Source organism: Lepisma saccharinum, chromosome 30 (assembly GCF_977018435.1).
Source record: "Lepisma saccharinum chromosome 30, izLepSacc3.1, whole genome shotgun sequence".
NCBI classification, from domain to species: Eukaryota; Metazoa; Arthropoda; class Insecta; order Zygentoma; family Lepismatidae; genus Lepisma; species Lepisma saccharinum.
This window is the reverse complement of record NC_139258.1, coordinates 16,933,650-16,956,015: the sequence shown is the minus strand read 5'-3', so window position 1 is coordinate 16,956,015 and position 22,366 is coordinate 16,933,650. Positions and strand designations below refer to the sequence as shown.

The 22,366-nt window shown below is 40.6% G+C and overlaps 2 protein-coding genes across 2 annotated transcripts in view; both read left to right on the top strand.

The window, feature by feature from the left end:
* Nucleotides 1–14,285: 14,285 nt before the first annotated feature.
* On the top strand, nt 14,286–15,381 carry LOC145982032 (U6 snRNA-associated Sm-like protein LSm4). The gene has a single exon (XM_083115599.1). The coding sequence runs from the start codon at nt 14,360–14,362 to the stop codon at nt 14,777–14,779; it is 420 nt and encodes a 139-aa protein (XP_082971725.1). The 5' UTR covers nt 14,286–14,359; the 3' UTR covers nt 14,780–15,381.
* LOC145982031 (esterase OVCA2) overlaps nt 14,924–22,366 on the top strand; it is a 34,629-nt gene continuing 27,186 nt past the window's right edge. Inside the window, exon 1 of the mRNA XM_083115598.1 lies at nt 14,924–15,046. Coding sequence (XP_082971724.1) covers nt 15,038–15,046 — 9 coding nt within the window. The 5' untranslated portion in view covers nt 14,924–15,037. The remainder of the gene's footprint in view (nt 15,047–22,366) is intronic.

Genomic DNA, 22,366 nt, shown 5'->3' with positions numbered 1-22,366 from the left:
TTAAAACAAAATTGGAACACGGTAACCCATCACAACACACGCGCAGAGAGCGTTGAACTTAATGACTGACAACTACATCGAACTTTCAGCGAAGCTGGAATAAGGTCTATTTGCCATGACAAATAGTGTGAATTTTCAGTCTCGTGGTGCTTTCTATACGAAGTGCAAGCAAGTTATCTAAAAAAATTCAAATGTGAGGGTGAGTCGAGCTATGTTTCATTCAATAAGACTCTTCACTTCAAACATATTTTGCTCTATAGCTGTCGATTTCGAATGGGCATCTAAGACTGGTTGCTTAGCGGACCGGATTTGGAAGAAATCACGGACTGTCATTGTTCCAATCACACTACAGACATAGCAAAAATTGATCGCCTGAAGATGAGAGAAGAGGTGATCTCTTGATATGTCTCGAAATATATAGATAGAATATATAGTCAATCAAAAAGAAAAACAATGGATAATGTCCAATTAAGTATAGAAACGCTGTTAGAACCGGTGTTCATTCACAGAGCAGAAGGGTTATTTTGACAAAATTCTGTTTCCCGGCTGGCTGCTTCGGAGAAGAGGGCTTTGTGAAGTTGCCGCTTCTTGCCCAAGCGGTAGACCTAATTCGTTGTTTGGCCACGAGTTCCTTCGTAGGTAAACGCGGCAACAGAGGATCACTGCCATAAAGGTGGTTCCCGCGCCGGCTGAAAGAGCGACGGAAAATTAAAGAACCATTGTCACTAACTTCAGACAGACATCTAATCATTTCCTTAGGTTTCGAAGCTGATCCGAAGGGAAAACAAATACCAAAAAAACGTCATGAATTAAATGATCGATTGGTCCGTCCTTCTGTTGATGGATGGCAATCCATATTAACAATAATAATCGTAAGCTTATCATTAAAGTGTCAACAATCAAAGCTAATACGCATCTATTGATCAGAAATTACTAGAGGGTTAAAGTTGTTTTTGTACCTCTTTGTTATTTTAAGTCGCTCTTTTGACACTTTCGGCTAATGAGGATGAGTGACGATTAGATTAAATTGACACCATGATACCAATACTGAAGCCGTGACTCGAACCCGGAAATTTCGTGGTATCGGAAGTGGACCATTTAACGCGCTTGGCCACCAAAGAGAACCTTCTCTGCGGCCAAGCGCAGTTAGTGATGGACTAACGATCCAGACACCGAATGTTCCGGGTTCGAGTCCCTTCACAATCTAAGACATAACACTTTATCAAAACTTTATTCACCTCTCCTCCACCTCAAATTTAATACTCAATCTTCCCAACCAAATTTCCAAGCCAATTTTAGACTTCCTGTTGATATTGCTCCCTCCAAAAAAGCAATCTAAGACGTAATAGTAATACACAAGAGTTGGGATTCCCTGCCCCCAAAATAATTATCAATCCAGCTACCTGAAAATCCCACTAACTTCATTAATCGCCCACCATAATTTCCCTATCAATCTAAGGCCTAATATGTAAGAGTTGGATATCGCCCCCCCCCCCCCCCCCCACCGACCAATATTACTTATTACCCGTAACAATTCCCCTGACAATCTACAAATTACTATTTGTATAACAGCAATGGCTAATTGATAACGTAATTAAACTTGTTCCCTGTTTACTCAGTCAAATTTCCATCACAGTCTGTGCCATAATGCCCCTCCCCCTGGGCACCACTGATTTAGAACTGTGACAACGTGATAGGTGTAATGTAACTAATAGTTAAGTGTTAGGGATGGGTGCATGTGTGCTGCGCATTTGAATTTTATGTGAATCATATCTGTCAATAATGTGAATATTAATATTATAGAATATAATATAATGGTGCAGGTGTGTGAAAAAGTAACCATGAGCACCAAGGTATCAATAAAAAAGAATTGGAAACATAAGTTGCATATGGAGATGTGTGTAATTAGTTTTGTTCTGGGATGTAGCAAAGAACATCGGTTAAACCGTGCGGGGTTTCAATACTGTGTCCACCCGCCGTTGGATTCAAGCACTGCATCTAGTCGACGAGGCAAGGATTCCACGAGCAGATGTTTGGTCTTCTCCTTAAACTCTCCCAAACATCAAACACGTGAAAATGTTTTCGATTGGGAGACTTCGCTGGCCAATCTACTCTTGAAATTCCTGGGTGCTGATTAAACCAGGTGGTGTTCGCTTTTGATGTATGGACGCTGCTGTTGTCTTGATCGAAAGTCACGTGCGAAATCTCATCTTCAAGGTGTCTCTCTCGCACGCTGGGAAGCGTGTGGTTTTCCAGCACTGCGATGTATTCCTGCGAATTCATTCTCGAGAACACTTCCACCAATCCACCTACTCCAGACGAACTGATCCATCCCCACACCGCCACGGATATCCTGCCACTCCTAGCATGGGTAGAAATGTTCTCGGGGCCGTAGCGAGTGTTGTCGCGCCTCCAAACATAAACCTGACCATTTTCGTCAGACGAAAATACTTTTTTGTCGCTCAAAATTACGTTCTGCCAAAATTCTTGAGGGGCTGGTAAATATTGTAAAGAAAACTGATCCGTGCTTCGTGATGGAAATGCGTCATTGCTTCATTCTTTGCCGCTCGACGGTGCCGAACTGTTGCAGCATGGCACTCCAGTTTCAACTCTTGGCGAATCTTCGTTGTAGCCATGAAGGGATTGCCCTCGCTCATCTCAATGATGCCTGCATCTTCTTCCCTGGTTGCCTTCCACGGCCGGCCTTTGTTGGGTCTTCACTTCATTCCTTGGTCACCTTCTTCCTCGTAACACCGAATCCAACGCCTGACGCATGAATCGTCCACACCAAGGGTCGTAGCAATCTGTAGTGCAGCAGATCCGCCGCACAAGAACATGCGGACTATCTTCTCTCTTGTAAATTCCGAAAGTAAGGCATGATGAAATTATATCGTGAAGGAACATTCGGACCGAAGGGACATGCTGCACGTGGCACATGCCTCTTGAAAACATCACGTCATTGGTGCATGTAGAGTTTCACGCCCATTCCGGTGCAGAAAGTTTCATTTTATTGGTTCCGTTGCAAGTGGCATGCTCAAGCCATAGATACGAGTAAAACTGCTGCAGGATCTCGAACGAAGCACCCACCGGGGCTCGAATTAAAGCCAAAGCGTGGTGGCAAAAGGCAACCGTGAAGTTACTGCATCTGAGATTTACGTCAAGCAGGGCCTGCGTGGTGTGTGCAAAGAAACTCACGCTTGCTTTAGGAAATAAGGATACTATTGAATCAATGCAATATAAAAAAGTATATACCGTAAAATATACATTATTATTGACTCATGCATTCCCTGAAAAAATGCATTGTTTTCTCGCACATTTCTGCCCGCAATGAATATAAATGTATAATCTATTAAATTAAGCAGGTGCATGCAGATTTAAAAATATTGATAAGATAATTCAATTGAATTGAATTGAATTGTTTTTTTTTTAAGTCCACTTTATGCACAGAAAGGCTAATTGGGACTGGACCTACAGTTTATAGTGGGTTCCGAACCACTATGTTCCTCCACCGGGTATCGAACCCGGGATCCCTTGATCAAAGGTGACGACTCTACGATTGCGCCATAGGGGAGGCCCTAGTCCTCTTACGGAGATAATTCGTTCGGAGCAATAGAAATGCCCTATCAAAACAATTGGGGAATATTATTTTCAATGTGGATATTCTTCGGAAAATATGTTTCTAACAACAGTTTACCTAAATAGTGGGGACTTGGGGTGAGAGAGAGGGACGGAGTTGGAAGAGAGAGAGAGAAAGAGAGAGGAAAAGCACACAATTTTCTGTTCAGTGCGAACCTTTGGGATTGCTTTTTCCTAGCGCACCAAAAACACAATACGTATAACCCAAATACAACCCAAACCTTCAATGGCAAAATTGTGAGTCAATCACTCAACTGGAATAAAAAGTACGGATTTAAATCTAGGCCAGAAGATAGTTATTGCGCTACCATGTGCCAAAGAAATCCACTTTGCCCGCGAGAATTGTCATGCCTGAGTGATATGTAGTTTACGTTAGTTGTGAGAGTTGCTTCAATTCCATTGCCTGCCAAGAATAATGATAGCGCTGAAAGCATAAAATACAGAAATGTGCATGTTTGGCGAGCTATGAGAAAAGCAGATCCTTGTGTTTTCTTTTCAAAATTTACTAATTTTATGTCAATTTTTACATATAGCCAATGGCGACAGAGGATGAATGATGCTTCAGGGAAATTGATGAAGATTGAAGAAACAACGAAAAAGAAAAACTCATTATCAGAGGCTAGGACCCAAGAACCCTGGCTACGCAGCATGTTATGATATTTAAATATATCACGGATTGCTGCTAAATCCATTCCTAGATATTTGTAATGAATGAACCCCCGCCCCCGCTACGAGAAAAAGAAAGACTATAGGATGTGAAACATTCACAATGTAGTTGCATTGCTTTACATCGCTCTTGGCTGTATTCCAAATGTAGTAAGAGATCAGCGATAAGTTAGATTTTTTTTGTGGCAAGGTATAAGTGTATTTGAGCGCAAGGGCTACCTATTGCATCATTTATAAAGAGTTAACTTCGTCGTTACACTAGCATCAGGCACAAATGCATCAATTTCTATTTCGGTTATTTTACATCACTCTTCTGCCTCTTGAGTTAATCGCTATAATACGAATGAATTATCAATTTATAAAATTGTGGCGGGACAAACTCAGTGATACATTCATGCCTGACCAGAGTTCGAATCTGGAACATATGACCTCGCTTCGCTAGAAAGGCTGGCAGAAATGTATCGGAAAAGTGTAGGAGCACCAAGAACCGGTTTCACCCAACACAGACAATGAAATCATTTACAGCGACTCGCTGTGGCAGTGTTGCTCGTCACCCCCTCCCCCTCACTCGCAGATAGCATAGCCTTTTCAGCACGCACCTGCTGATGGAAGAGTGGAACCACAAGCAAAACAACCTGCGCAGACCCACGACTCCTGTGCACCGTACTCCCGCGAGGAGGGGCGGGGGAGAGTGGACCATGCTTCCTTATGGCTCGAACTGAAGGGAAGAAGGGAGATCTGCGCGGGTACTTTTCGTCCCAAGGATTTTTTTCGTTTTGGTCGATCTATACTTTTCGTTTCAGGCATATTCCGACTGGAAGGTTTCTGGCACCCCTCCGCCCCCTCCCCTTCCCACCATGGTTAATAAATGAGACCCTTGCACTTTCAAAACCCTTATCGCAAGAAAAAGCTGGCATCAATTTTACACCACTATACAATAAGATTTACACGGGAAACATTTCCCAACATATTTTCTTGATTCGGACTAAGGGCAAATTAAAAATAGTCAAAGAATTAAATTACTGAAAATATGGAAAAGCGCGATACCAAAATCTGTAATGAGTGCGAAGGGAAAATCGAGAAAAGGAAAAAAAAATTAAGTATAAAAGTATTCGAATAACCAGATTAAGAGAGAAAGTTATCACTGCTCGAACAATGCAAATGAAAGAAAAAACGGGAATACGAATTGAAATATACGACAATCGGAAGTAGGCTGAAGGAAGCAAATTTTAATAAAAGTGGAAAGAAAACAATGAAAAGAGCGCTGGTTCGATTCGCGACGGAAGCTCATATTTGTTGTTCGAATCCCACTCTACACTGTATGTCCAGATGCATTTACACTTAAAACAAACTTCGTGGAACTTTTTCCAAATCAGATGTCATCCAAAAATTTAAAAACAAAAAGAATAACTCTGAAGGAAAAATGCCGAAAGCGTTATTGCAAAATGAAAAAAAAATCTTCACATATTCGTTCGGAAGTGGTAAAAGAATAATAAAAAACTCAAGCATAAATGTTAATAATACTTGTTATTATTACCAGAGACATTCTCAAAATAAACTTCTTGTCCGTTAAAATCAAATCAAGAGGAAAGCAAGATCTCCACCCGGTCGCGTGAATCTGTGGCTAGATTCAAGAGTTGGAAACACTACGCTTCTCGCGAGCTGATATTCCTGGCGAAACTAGATGATATAAAATTCCGGGTTGCATAACCGTAAGGGGGGACGTTTCATTCGATTTTGAGTGTACTAACAGGTGGCTTTGTAGCTACATATGGACTAAAAATTCGCAAAATATGGACTAACACATACGTAAAATTACCCAAAATCCTGCAAAAAAGACTTCTTCATAATGATTCCTTATTTGAGAGATTCAAACAAAATAAACAATTTATTATTTTCCATTGCATTAATGCACTGGTGGCGTTCTAATTGTTCACTCCCAAAACCCATCTACACTGATACGGAACTGCAACGACAGATACTACACGACCGGCACTACCACTGCTTTGAGAAATAATAACATGCGAACGTGTTAAACTGCGACAATTGGACCACAACACTCCTCCTCAAGCAGTATTATTGCCTCTCTGTGATCGGCGACAGTCGGTTGCCTTTGTTGTACATTTACAAACGATGCCGGCTTCAACAACAATAACAAGTACATATATTGCCAACTAGACGATAAGCTGCTTGGCTATTTCTTTTGCTATGAACTTGTCACCCATCAAAGCATGGCAATTTTAACACAGAGAACAATATGCATCTCATTAAGCAGCAAAAATGACAGTCTCCTCTATGCAATTCCTACAAGAACTGGAGCCAAGATGTGACAGTCAGATTTACCGTCATTATTATTATCATTATTATTCATGTATGTAGCGGTAAAAAGACGTGTTGATTCAAAGTGTTAAGTGTTTTAATTTGTAAGATTACATATTTGATTTTTGCCAAGCCGACGGGAGGAACGAGACATTCGCTTGTGTTAAGGGTGAGCACCTGAAGGGTCACGCTATGCGTCTAAAGCTTAGGAAATTCGACCGTAATGACAAACATTTAAATATCTCGGTTTCCAACGGTCCGATTCATGTGAAACTTATACCAGCGCAGCGGCATATGTGCAAGGACAGATGTGTGGAGTTTCGTCACGATCAAGCGACAATTACGGACGCCAGATCAAATCGGTTCTAATTGATCAGTTTGTGGACAGCGATTGCAATTGAGCTATGGGCGACAGCCAGGCGGAAGCTTAATCCGCGCAAGTCAACTTCGGACACGGTACGTCCTAGTTTGGAGACAATAGAGCAAAGTGGACTGACCTCTTCGGAAGCGTCGCTTCAACGATCACCTAGCGTCGTTTTTCAAAATCTAAATAAAACGAAGGACATGGTTTTTCGATACACAGTCTTTACCGCGATCCTTGTAGCGAGAGGAGCTCCGTGCTACCTCTCCATATACAGTTTTGCCGTGATTCTTGGAACGAGAGCACTTTCGTGCTACCTTTCGTGTACAGTGGACTTTGTTGTGTTGTGCGAACACCAGTGTGTGTGATAGGCAGTAAGTCTACACGAGTGCGCCTACCTCAACCGCTGGGGGAAGTTGAAGCGAAACCGTGTTTCCGTGATTACCTTACGCCATTTATAATTTTTGAGAAACGAGGAACACCGGAAACTATGGCGGGCTAGAGGAAGAAGAGAGATGGGGGCGTTACGTCGATTCGCCCGATGTCAGAAGAAGCTACGCCGATGATGCCTATCCGCCGCCATGAAGAGAGAGAGAACGTCGAACGCCGCCCTATTGATACGCCGACGACGCCTACCATCCGCCACGTTGACGCCCCGACGACGCCTACCAGCCGCGACAGAGAGACGTAGAGAGAGATGTTGACGCCCCGACGACGCCGACGACGCCTACCATCCGCCACGTTGACGCCCCGACGACGCCTACCAACCGCGACAGAGAGACGTAGAGAGAGATGTTGACGCCCCGACGACGCCGACGACGCCCGCTCAGATGCGACGTCCGAACCGCGCCATACCACGGAGATCCACCGATCCCGAGAGGAAGAGGAGCCGGGGAACTAGGTGTTTGAACCCTTTTTGCATCTTCATCGTCACGACCCAGGAAACCTTTCGCGTGGATACTATGTGTTTTCAATCGCCCGTAAAGACGCCAGGATGCACCCCGGAAGCTGAGAGATGGTAAAGTATTCATCTGTGTGAACCTTAACACGTGACGGCCCGATTGATTTAGATTTAGGCCCTTGAAATTCGTCGACATTTTGAAAACGCCCACTCAACTCGAACTTCATACCAAACTCCCGTCGCGCTTGTCATTTGTAATCTATTCGTCTCAGGTCAATTTTTCGTATTCCTTGTGATATTTTTTTATGATCTTAAATTCATTGTTGTTTGTGCTCCTTTGTATTTGTTTAAAGTGCGTACTATTAGAGTAAAGCGCCGCCCGCTTAATTGCATATTCTACTTGAGGTTTGTTCATTTTTATGTGTCAGCGCTGTGTCGCTGCTAGCTATGTCCGGTCGCATATGTGATTATTTGTTAAAGTATTTGCCTGGTAATGTGAATTGCTCGTCGCGGCGAAGTGTTTAAGTCCCGCCTGCTAGAGAGTATATGTTTGCGCCACTCAACGAGGTTATTTGTTATGTTTGGAACCACGTGAGGTCTTGTAGAAGGAAAACGTCCGCCCACGTGAATGTAATTGCCTTTGAGACGCCTTTGTTTATACTGGTCAAGTAATGTATGGTCACCGCGCCGACTAGTTACTTTTTTAAAAACAAAAGGTGAACTTAAGTAAGGGCTGGCTAGGATTTAAGTAGCACTGGAGCAAAATCACAAATGACCTGATTAAACAAAAAGTGAGATAAAATTAATTGAGAATGCAATAATTAGGACTTGTCGTCATAAAACCTGTACATGTCATGTATAATTTCTTGTGTCGATGACCCCATGAGGATTGAATCTGAGAGAGAATGTGAGAGTGCAAGTGTGGGAACCTGTAATAATTCCATTTTTTGTTGGTTATGAATAGAATATACTTTTTATTTTCATGTTAATTTTGGGCTATATCATTTTCGTATGCATGTCGCTACCCGTGATTTTCAGGTATGCAGCTAGCCGCTTCCCGGCTACAGGTAAAGAGGTGGAAATTTGGAAGTACATATGTCTTTGTTTTTATTCGATATGGCTTATTACTATGCACTGTTGGTCACCGGTTCCTACACACGAACTTAACCTGGACCGTAACGCTATTTCGCTTGTCCGAGGGAGATTTTGCCGCCTCTATCTAGGTAGTGGTAGCATTTGTTTTCCCGGGCAAGGGAGGGCGTAGCATACAAAGAGTTGAAATGCTCATGGAGTCACATAATTTATTTCTTTTGAACAATTCCAAAATTATGAAATATCAACAATTTGTGAAATAAACCTGTTGAAATATGTAAAATTACGTATATTTTCCTTAAATATGTAAAAGTATGTATTAAAGTTAGAAATATGAAAAATATTGATAGTAAAATGTGCCTTAAATCAATACAAATCACAAAATCACAAAATTTCAGCGATATTTCGTCAAACTAAAAGTATGTATTTACCTATAAATCCTAGCTCTGATTATAAGCAGTAGATAACATTGCTTACATTTGAACACAGCTATGGGTTCGGTAAATTGTCTACAGTTCATAAAAAACAACAACAACAACTGGGGACTTACCTCCAGTTAATCAGAAGAGAGTAGTTCTTCAATTCCTAATAAAACCTCGGTGTCAGTGACGGTGTCGATGGAATCGGACCCTACATGGATGACGAGAGGAGCAGCCGCCTCCTCGTAGTCCCTCACGTTCCATGTACTCACGCTCCATCTGTTCTGCATGATGACATGTTGACGCTCATTCTTCGGTCGTGACTTTTTCAAATTTTTGTTCGGCAAGCGTTATGACGTCGTCCCATTTAAATGATGTCACATTATGTGATGCCACCATGGCCGTATTTAGAGGGGGGGTTTCTAGGGTTCAACCCCTCCCCCGAAACTTCTGACATGTTGGATTAATGGATGTTCAGAAACCAAAATCTGTAACAAATTTTCAATTTTCTTTTCGAAGCATCACAAAAATACAAGGAGACAATGTTGAAACGATCGAGCTAGAATTTTCATACATTTGGAATTCTGAAAGTTGAGTGAAACAGGATTTATTCTCGGAATCGCAGCCCACCGGCGACCCCTCCATTATCACTTCTGCTGTCATCTTTCCAGTGTTGTTCTTGCGTCACAAGGAATGTAAACTGAAGATTCCTTTATGATTGTCCCAAAATTCCCTTTCCAGCTTTTAAATTCCCCGTCCGATAAAGTCGAAAATAAATCCCCCTTGATAGGAGTTCAAACCTCCAGTTTCGTAGCGCATTACGTTCGCTATTGAGGTTACAATCCATGCACCAAGCTAAGCTTTTAAAGAGAATAACTGGTTCCACACTTTTCAAAATTCCAAAAAAATAATTTTAAAGTCAAACAAAAAAAACTTTATGACTAAAATTTCCATCTAACTTTTTATTAAGTTTTTTCTTGAAGGTATCTAAAGTTTAATGACGAAGTAAAATAATTGTGCATTTCAGTACACACTGTATGAAACGTAAAAAAAAAAAAAAAATAAACTTATGCTGGATATTCACTCATCTGCTGGATTGAGTAAGCCCCCTCAAGGATATAACAATAATATAATAATAATAATTATTAGTATTATTATTATGGAATAAAATTGTTTTATTATTGTGAAATTTTAATTATTATTGTTATTTCTATTATTCAAATTTCTGGCGACGCCCTGGGAACAATTATGAATGAACCCCCCCCCCCCGAAAATTTTTCCTGCCTACGGCCATGGATGCCACCCAGTTCTTTACAAGAGCCCAGATTTTTTCTATGGAATTTAATTCATGATGATATGGTGGGAGTCTTAAAACGGAATGGCAATGTTCATTTAACAAAGAGTCCATTTTATATGTTACATGTTTCGCTTTATGTAGTTTAATTATGTCATATAACTCAGGCTTCGTCATATCAGGTGTAAAGGGAATGCCTCTTTCTTGGATCCAACTCTGCATGTCTTTCTTTAACGAGCCGAGAGGAGGGGCAGGATTTATTTGTGCATTGTGGTAAGAAGCATTGTCAAGAATCACCACAGAACTGGGCGGCAGATTTCGAATTAATTTCTCACGGAGCCACTTCATAAAGTTATGGCTATTCATGTCATCGTGGTAGTCTCCTGATTTGGTATTTGATTTGAATAAGAGTAGGGCATGGGGGACAAATCCATTCTTGCCTCCTGCGTGAACTATTACCAGGCGCCGTCCTTTAGACAAAGGCACCCGAAGTCCTCTTCCAGAGTCATCCGATCAAGAAAACGATGTGGTGTGGGTGCTGTGCAAATAAGTCTCGTCTGTGTATATATTATTGGTCGGTCATGTTCCTTGGGTCATGTTGTCTGTAGTGCATTATTTGCCTCAAAAATCTTATTCTTTTAAGGCGAATATCTTGCATTTCTGTCAGAATGGTTCTATTGCTTTGTCTTTTCCTCCACCTAATTCCCATCTTTCGCAACAGACGTCGCAAACTCTCTTTACTTCCCTCAAAATTTGTCCGCCTGACATGCAATTTTTTCAATGTCGGCACTTCATTTTCACGCAGAGCGTAGTCGTATATGCGCCTACAGATAACGTTTTCATCGAAAGCGTCCACTAACGATTTGGTCGCTGGTCTTTGTCGTTCTTTCCCGGGAGTACAGCGCCTTGAATAACGTAGTGTGGAAAACGACCCAAGAAACTGGTTTCGTATGAAAGTAATGTGGCTTTGTTAGTTTTTGGAATATATTATGTAGATTTGTTTGTCTTGAAAGGCGGTACGTGAATTGATGGAAACAGTTATATTTGTGGAGTGATTTGCAGTCACGAAATGACATTAATTTGGAAAGAAAAGTAAAATAAAATTAATAAATAAATAGCATGCGTAACACAAGAAGAAACATCGCAAAGTGATTCCGGACGTCAGGTGTTGGATTGTGTACTAGAGTTTTATTTTTCTATGTTATTAGAATATAAATAGTATCCTGAGAGATATTTCATACCGAGGCGACAAACCACAAGTGTTGCTTGGAAACGAGCAGTCCGTAATCAATGCAGCCTTTCGAACCGTAGGGACACAAGCTCTGACTGCACCGTTTCCTCAAGAAGATTTTACACCAAAGCGAAACGGGTCCTTCGGTCTAAGGCAACTTTCACACCGAAGCGACACATGTTGCTTGGAAACGAGCCAATCAAGAGCAACATTTCACATCGTAGCGGCATGACGGGAAGCACAGGCCAGCGTTCGGTTGGTGGAATCCTCAAGCGATAAGTGTCGCGTGCTCCTTGTCGCTTTGGTGCGCAATCTCCCTAAAGCAAGACACTCATTGAATTGCGCATGCGCGAACAACAAACCACGGCAACATGTTGCAAGCTATTGAGGAAATGGCCCAGTTTGAGCGACGCACAAGCGACAAAGCGACACGTGTGACTTATCGCGTCGCCTAGATCTGTTGTTGTAATGTGCCGTTTTTCGTATCGCCTATCTGTTGTTCGCACAATTAGCAGCGAACGCTTGCCAATAGACTGAAGGCACCATGTCGCTTGTCACTTAGTTGGGAACTCCCCCTGTAGCACCTCGCTTCGGTCTGATCACCCTTCCTTTAAGGAGCTTTCCGACCGAAGTAACAAGTACCACGCGAATACGCCATATGAACGCGTCGTTTGCTGTTTGGACCCTCATGTGCAATGAATGCTATTTTACAGTCTGGAAGTGTGTGTCACTAGTGTGACAGTGTGAACATCCCGTGTCGCTTGTCCCATTGGTTTGAAAGTTTCCTTACACTCATGTCGATGGCACTAAGAAAGTTTTGTGGGCATGGACGTCCGCAGGATTTTTTCCAGGGAGGGGCAAGCAAGCCAATTTTTTTTTCCAGGGGGGGGCAAAGGACACATATTTCCCTCCAAAATAGTGATGCCCCCTCAAAAAACACTGTTTCAGTCTGAAATTATCATGTTTCTTCAACGAATTTATAATAATTAACATAAATTACTGTGATTGAAATGAAATTATGTGTGAATTATATAATTTTTAGGTACACATTCATTTTCCAGGGGGGGCCGTGGCCCCCCTTGCCCCCCTTCCGGACGCCCATGTTTGTGGGGTTCCCCTTGTCGTTTCATGGAATTATCATTATCATCATTGATGCGATTAGTTTAAAGCGGAAGAAAAGAGACAGTAAATATCCAAAATACTATTGCTTCAGTGTGTATATCTTTAAAAGAAATGATGAAGATGATAATAATAATGAACCTAATTCATACACAAAAATTTAGTTGCCAAGAACATTCCACGCGTATTTTTTCTCCCGTATTATTAACGAAAGTATGACGATAACAGGACGTGGTCGACTGTCTAGAATGTTCGTTAATATCTTCGCAACCACTGTACCAAATATCATAGCAATTATCACATTCATAGAAATGCTTCATGTAAAAGAATCAGACGTTGCAGCGAAAACTCCATTTACTTCCATTATAAGCAGTCGAACACCAAGCACCGGGGTCAACACCAGCGCCTCTAGCGGATCATTTTCGAGTGGAACCAGCCAGAGCGCGCGGAACTGTGCCGTTTTCTACACTACGTTATTCAAGGCGCTGTACCGGGAGTGTGGAATGATGTGGAGGGGCCTTCTGACATCCCAAGAGATTGTCTTCCGTTCACGATAGCCCTGATTGTTTGTTTAGGAACTCCAGTCGCAGCCGCTGCTCTGTTGCCAAAATTCTTTATTGGGATGCTAACACCTTGACTGGCTCCTCCTTCATGAACTCGTGCACCATACTTATTTCTAGTCTGTGTCGTGCACTTAGAATCTCCCGAGCTTGGCTATCCAAGGTTTTTGATTTTAACTTTGACCAAACTTGAAATATTAAAAACTATATGTAAAAAAAAAAAAAAAAGGTAAAGTGCTCCCCTGTGCTTAGCACCACGCCATGAAGGCGTATAGGGGGTGTGGGGGTAACGCCCCTCACTTAAAAACTATATGTTTTGAACTGAATTTACAAGTTCAGGTGCCGGGTCAAAATTGTCAGGTACCATAGAACATTTACTTTTGTATTTATTATTCTTTTCGATAAATTTATATATTAAAAAACAGAGGATAATTTTTACTAACCATGGCAAAAAGTGTGTAAAAATGTCAGTTTAACAATAACTATGAAAACAAAGCCCGTACTAGGCACATTTCTAGACCATTATCTTATAAAGAAAAAGAAACCTAGTTTTACAGCACCTACAATTTGCTACTCTTCGCACCGCCCTTCTCATCCTCAAACAAAAGTATTATTAAAATTCAGGGTTTGGCAACTCTGGTTGAAAATTATGTGCACTGGCAGCACTGTTTTTGTAAATTCATTTGTTTTAAAATACATTACATCGTGAAAAGAAGCGTAATAAGTTATCTGTATACCATTTCTGATATACGAAAGCCAAGATGTTACCTTTATCCTTGCTGCGTACAGCGCAAAACCATCCAATGTTGGTAGAATTAAAAAATGGAGAGACCTATAACGGACATCTTGTTAGTTGTGATAATTGGATGAACATTAACTTACGTGAAGTAATTTGCACATCAAGAGATGGAGACAAGTTTTGGAGGATGCCGGAGTGCTACATTAGAGGAAGCACTATCAAATACTTGCGTATCCCGGACGAAGTAATTGATATGGTGAAGGAGGAGGTGTTGGTGAAATCCAGAGGACGCGGTGAAATGAAAGGAAGGGGAGGATCAGCTCAGCGTGGTAGAGGTGGCGGACGAGGAGCATTTGGAGGAAGAGGCCGTCCTTCACCCTTGGGCCGTGGTGGTGGCGGCGGCAGAAATTTGCCGAATAAACCAAAAATAAATAAGAACTAAATTTCATCTGGAGATTATGCAGGCGAAGCTGCTGACATCTGGTGTTAAAAACAATGAAACAAAAGATGCAGATTGCGTGAGAGCGAAGAACAGATATTTTTGTGAACTAGTGAAGCAGTAAACGAAAACCAGTGGTACAAACGTTATTAGTGTACTAATATTTGATTTGTGTTTTGTGCCCAGAAATTGGGTAGGTCAGTTTGTTACGTTTGTAAGATGAACACTTTTCGTTAACGTTTATACCCAAATCGTAATATAATGCTGCGAGTAAGTGTTGTTTTTTCTTACATTCTGTAATTCCTTATAATTTTACCCTATATTAGTTGTGGACTATCGGGGGAATTCGATTTGATGATAATCCCATAATTTCAAATGCACAGTTTCATGTGATTTTTTTTTTTTGAATGGCCAACTGCTGCACATACTGAGAGACACAGTAGTGAATATTGATTGCATTGTGTCATTTTAACTCGGTAAGTAACTATTTGTTAACTTAAATGTACTAGTGCTGCCATCTGCACAGATAAGTTCCCTTCTGTTTTATACACATGCGATTGTCATCACATATTCTGTAGATATGTGTTTTTGTGAAAATATTATTACCTTGCCAAATGACGGCCTAAGTTCAGATTGTTTAATTCTCAACTAATTACAGCGTGCACATATTTCTTACATAAGTAGTTTTCTAATCGTCTGTTGACATTCTTAGTGATTACTTACTGTGTGTTTTCTGGATGACACTTTTTCCATTCCGTATACTGCTATGCGAGGCTTTGTTTGTAAACAGCCATTTGTGTACTGTCATCTTGACCTACCATCTATGTCACGTACATGGGGTGTGAAGGAGTATTACATCCGTAAATGCTTTCGTTATTCAGTTAGGTGGGTTGGGTTAGTATTCTTAGTATTAATAAAACCACTAAATAGGGTAAATTTCTCGTATTGGACAAACTGATTTCTTCAAATTTACAGGAGAAATAACTTACAGAATGCAGTTTCTTTATACTTGTGGAAGTTCGGGGAAATGTTTTCTCACATCGTTCATTGAATTTTGCAGTTAAATCATTAATTTTCAATATAAATGTGTGATCGATGCACGAAAGCTCTTGCATCCATTTACTTCCAGGTGGATGTAGCCTGTGTGTGATGACATAATCCCGGTCAGTGTTTCCAAACACGTATTTTTGTAACTGAAACACTGCATACCGATTACGGTAGTGAAACTGTAACCGCCATTTTGCATGTTACCAAAGGCAAAAATAAACTAAGAAAACTAGCTCTATATGTCGCAAATAGAGCTTATTTCCGTGAAATAAGCGAAATGCCACCTTCAGCAATGTTTCTCAATGCAGAATACGTAAGTATGAATATTCAAACTAAATGAACTAGAAAATTTCAGCCGTTTCTCCGATATGAGAAATTTACCCTAAATGGTTTTTGTTGTTGTGTTATGTGGTTCATGTGTATGGGTCTTGGTATTAAAATAACTTCCAACAGCTGAACATGCAATATCTGGTCTCATGCTCAAAATCTCCCTTTGAACCTTGTGTGAAAATCCTCTGGAACGTATAAGTACAGTTAAAAGTTTCACTCATTATTATTTTCCAATTGAATTATGATTTGAAGGATAGCTTACAGAGCAACCTCAATGAGCAGCTGTTCTCAGTTTACATTGGAGTCTGACACAGAGTATCAGCAGATTTCACGCAAGGCAGGAAGTGTGTTTGTGCTTGAGACCAGTTATTATGTGATGATGGAAGTGTTTAGGGACGTAAAACTCCTTCGCAACTCATGTCACATGATGTATCCAAGATGACAGTAAACTATTGACTGCTAGTAAACAAGTACACACAGGGGAAAATTCGGTAAGATTTTACAATACCGGATGCTTCCGTAATTTCTATCCTACTACTTATACTCACGAAATACGTAGTCCTGATGAAGATTTCGTTAATGTATGTGCTCACACTTGGCCATCAAACAGTTCCATGACATCCCCACGAACCAGGCAAGCACAGTTAAAATTCTGTTCGTAAAACAATTCACATGTATTTTGCAACAAAAAAAAAAAACACATTCTTTCCGCTTATTTCCCATTTTCAAAACGCGACCCTCACATTTTAACTTCAGATTCGTGATTACGAGGCCTCAATTAATGATTATGCCAAATATGAAAGGAATCTGAGAGGAATCCAGTATTGTAAAATCACTCCGAAAATTCATTCTCACAAGTCGGTAACGCGTCTGACTACCATGCTCAAGGTCCCGGGTTCGATCCCCGGCCGGTTCAAATCCGGGAACTTTTCTAACGGTGGAAGCGGCCCCGGCGCCCACCCAGCATCGAATAACATGGGTACCTGGGGGAAACCCTGGGGGGTAAAGGCGGTCAGGGGCGTGATGCTGATCACATCACCCCCACTCACGACCGGATCAAGAAAGTGTGGGGCGTTACCCCCACACCCCCTATACGCCTTCATGGCGTGGTGCTATGCACAGGGGAACACTTTACCTTTTTTTTTACCTTTATGCAGAATAAATACTCACTTGTTAAGACATGAATGGAAATCTAATTGTGTAAGAAGTAAATATGTTTGTACAATTATTGACCTTCCTAAAAAAAAAATCGCGTGTAATATCTCCGCTATGGGAACCGTTGGTTTTGAAATAACTTAAAGTTCTCAGAATTACAGTTACAATTACATTCAAAATAAGGACATGTTGGAAATGTTGTCCTCATACTTCCACACATTTCTGGCAATTTTTTTAGGAAATTTTCAATTAAATGCAACAGTTGATCTTCTGATATTGCTTCAGTTTCTTCCTGATATTCTCCTTCAGTTGTTCTGTGTGGAGGTTTATTGCATAGACTGTATTTTGTTGTAATGTGTACGTATGTGCCATTATTAAAACTAGCAAAACACAAATATCACTTGGAACACTAAACACTTAAACAACTCTTAATAAGACAATAGAGGATCACATGAACACTTGTAACATGCCAACATTTTAAGAATACAACTGGAATGAAATCGCGAAGTTACTGAAATGGAATGGGGTTACAAAATTCACAAGTTATGTGCAAAGCCATGATTTACAGTTGCCGCTCTGGCACTGCGAGCTGTTGGGAAACTTAGGTGACCTTCTAGCATGTCTTGTTACCAAATCTCCTTGATATTTCCAAAAAAAACATGCCAGGAATGTGTGGATGCATGAGGACATTTCCAACATCCCCTGTGACCAGCTACGTGCTTAGTTTGAATGTAATTAGCCCTGTCTAGTTCGCTGCACTTTAGTTGGTTACACAGTGCAACACCGAATCGTCTAGTTCGTTGATTTGTAGTCAAGTAATGTATTTGGTGTTTGCACCATGTTTACTATGTCCCGGAGCAGTGTATGTGTGGTGGTGTATGATCACGTGGTGAGTGCTAACCAATCAAATAACCGTTTAAAGCAGCAGGCAGGCATTTGTTGAATCTTCTGAACTTGAACACCACTTTCCATCTACTTGGTTGAACATAATTTCCTTGCTCCACCATGACACTGGAATACACCTGCCCTACACCGAGTGTCAAAAAAGTGCAGTGAACTAGATGGAACTATTGTAATTAAATCTGAGAACTTGAAGTAATTTCGAAGCCAACGATTTCCTCAGCAGAGATATCACACGTGATTTGACAGGAGTTGCCGTCTGGCCGGGCAACAAGGGTCCACCGACAGGCTCACGAGGGAAGGAAAAATACACTGTATATATACAATAAATAAGAACTGTTGTGGGAAACCAGGTCAAACTATCAGAATACGCCACTGTTCATATGTATAAAAAATAGAAAATCATCTGCTGGTCCAATCTCTCGGATCATATGGGTTGGAACTGAGAATGGCCCGGTATTATATTGTATGTATTGGTCCCAGTTCCAATATATACACAGATTATGTAATCTGCAATATAACCTGTGCAACTTCCTAGCTGCCCTCAACAATATTGCCTCCCCGACGGCGCAGTGGTAGCGTCGACGCCTTGTAATCAAGGAGTCCCACCTTTGATACCCAGTGGAGGCACATAGTGGTTCATATCCTATTTTAAACTGTAGGCCCAGGCCTGATTAACCTTACTGTGCATAAAGTGGACTTAAAACACCAACTGAATCAAAAACACATCAACAATATACTCGAATGTTAATTGACCATAGAACCAGCAACCTGTACTTCACAATCCAATGCCACCATAACAAATTTATCACACGAGTCTATCGCAAACTTCACACTGGCACATAACACATTCATACCCAGTATAGCCATCCACCATAGTGTGGCTCAACTTCTACAGCCTTGACTTTGCTCTCTTCAATAATATCTTGAGTAGGAATGTGTTTTAAGGACCTAAGGAACAGTTAGTTACATGGAGCAACAGTTGTGTCTATAGTGTGCCAAAGTGGAGTACTTGTTTGTCACAATTCCAAAACCATGATCCTGTACCCAAATTGCCCCCTTCCCTGCACCACTAGACATGCGTCAATTGTGGAAAAATAATTATTGCTTTCTTTCACTTCAGATCCCAAGAAATGTAATATAAGCTTAGTTGAGTGCTCTCTTGTAAAATAAATACTTCTCCTATATGAAGAAATTAGAATGTAGAAATGCTCATTAATGTCATCGCAGAGCAAGCTGTCCTTTTTCCCCACAATTGACGCATGCGTCATGATGCTTCTGCATGTGACTGAAGCATGAGAGGTGTAAGCATTCCAATGAGAATGGAGAATACTGATAATTGTGCATTCATCAAATATTTGCTGAAAGAAAACTGTCACCAACAGACATTTATAATGATATAAGAAAGACTGTAGTTGAGTCAATCCCCTCATATGACATGGTAAAAAAAAAAAAAAAAAAATACTGTCTTGGGAAGAGTTTCAGCAGTGATTTTGAAGTGAAGGATGCTGTGAATGTATGGTTTCAGGACCAGTCAGAAGGTTTTTTCGTGCCGGAATTGAAGCCTTAGATCACCGATTGGAAAAGTACAATCAAGTTGCAGGGGACTATGTTGAGAAATAAGAGTAGTTAAATGGTCTTCTGGCAAAACCTTCTAAAGTGAGAATCATAGAACTTAAGACCTTCTGTAAACAAACGCACGTGTACACAAACAGTGTTGCAAACTTATGAAAAAAAAATAATCCACATAGCCTACAAGGTGTAAAAACATTCCATTTGTCAACAGATGCGGAATAAGCAGTGTATCACTTATGACCTGTTGAAAGTTATTGAATGTGAAAAAAAAATAATTTAAAATGTACATCTTGCCTGGTGGCCGATTTTCATACTCATCACGTGTTATTTGTTAGTGTCCCTTCATCAATTTCATCTGACAATCACTCATTCTCATCGTCGGGATTAGCCAAAAGTGGAAGAAAAGCAACGCTAAATTAAAAAAGTCAAGTACAAAATTTACATCTTATCCCCCAGGAGTAAGACGGTTCCGTACCAAAGGATTAATTTTCTCTCATATTTTACTAAAAAAAAACTTGCTAGAAGAATGAGACACATTGAGATAAATTACGTTTTGAAACCGGAGTTTCTTCATTATATTTATTTCATGTTTGAAAGTGTAATGATTTATTATTAGAGTAGATAATGAAAGTAAGCTAATACATATGATTTGATTGACTAAATTAATAATTATTAATTAGAAAAAAATAATGGAAATAACTAATTTGGTTTGATTGATTTGCTTTATTTTACTTCCCCTCTTGTGCCACTTATGGCTAATTTGCGAAGATGGGGATGAATGATGATGATACGATGTAATCGATGAATGGACATTCACAAACATCCATGCCCAGGTCACGATTCGAACCCGGGAACCCTGGTGTCGTAGCACGATGTGCTAACCACTCCGTCACGGGGGCGGCTAACTAATTTGGAATTCAAATATCACCTATTCCTCATCGTCTCGTAACTAATGACAAATGTGCTTGTCACAACGTGGTCGATCTACACCTCAATGTCACATATTCCAGTATCCTCCAGAGTGTACTTCAACATCTCTAAAGTTACTTCATCCAAAAACACACTCGTATGTCCTTTTCATCCCGTTCAAAAATGCTGGATTATACAGCAAAGACACCAAGGGAAACTAAAACGGCAACTTAGAGAAGCACAAAAGTGGGAAAGAAGACTGTAGAATACAGAAATATATTGAGGCAGTCACATTTTACTGTACGCTACATATAAAATAAAATGCATATTTGGGGGTGAATTTTTAAATATTGTCACATTTTTCTTCTCTCTTGTTGAGAGGTGTTTATTTTAAATGAACCTCCCTCACCCTACGGCCTGCCCTTCTTCAATAGTATTCCGGAGTGTGAGGATGTCACCATCCGGATGGTGAACATCTCTGAATTATAGATCGACTCCTGCATCCCACCCCCTCCCCCATCCCCGGAGGATCGTCACTGACAATGTGAAATCACACTATCATATGCCGACATTCGACATACCACTTCCGTTTCTGTACTTGACTTAGTGAGAAGTATTGAGGTTGGCAACAGCCTAATAACGGATTTATTCCGCATTATGTAGTCTGTTCTATGAAAGTACGCTAATGGAAGAAAAACGTGTAAATTACATTGGATTATACATTTTAAAATATATTTTCATTAAAGGTTTCTGTTTATAATAATAATACGTGATTATTGTATAAATTACAATCGATCACGTGAACAGCAAGAAAATAGCGCCAGTTTCGAACATGGCGACTTCCATGCGTGCAGGAAGGTCTCCTGTGTTTTCAGAGTAGTCTTTCGGAAATACAGCCGTTTGAAAAGTGGCAAGAAGCAGGTTGTTCTTAACGTTTATGTAACATTGTGTCGGTGCTATCCTGAACAAGCAGTGAAGTTGGTGTCCAAGTGTAATTGTGTGTCTGCATCTTTGTGTTTTCGGTGTGGTGAAAGAAAGAAAAACGACCGGTCAAGTTGCGAGTCCCACGAAAAAAAAACACGTTGTTGCTCGTATAAAAAGTACACCGATTTTGAGATAAGCGCAATACAATGCAAGTTACTTTCGTATTCTTCCAATCAAAGAGCCGTCCTGTCCACTGTGTGAAAGATGTTGATAGTGATGATTGATGACGATCTCCCCAATTCAGTCGACGTTAAATCGCCTCTTGTGCCACGTTGAGTTCCTTTTTGGGAAGCAAATTTGACAGACCGTACTCTGACAGGATGATGTCTAGCGCCGAAAATGCCTCAAGTTCAAAAAGGAACTGCTGAATCAAGGTAAGAAAATACATTACTTGCATGAGACTTGTGTAAATAATGTGCTTATTATCGTCTTCTTGTTTTCTAGTGCACGAGAAACCGAGAGAAAGATAAACAATCTCTTTTTATTCCCCGGCTTATCTTTGTTTAGCTTCTGCTAAAACTGGCAGTATATTTGTTGCACAAAGGAGAAAACAATACTCCACATGTCAACAATGTTGGGCAATAATTTGGCGGAAGAGGAAGCAATAAAACCAAAAGGCTTGAATGTACTGAAACGAATTTCTCACTGTCTTGTACGTATAACTTTGGCGCTGTCATACTGAGAGAGGAG

What these genes read in the sequence shown, in the direction of transcription:
- LOC145982032 (XM_083115599.1), top strand. Translation starts at nt 14,360, where the DNA reads ATGTTACCTTTATCCTTGCTGCGTACAGCGCAAAACCATCCAATGTTG.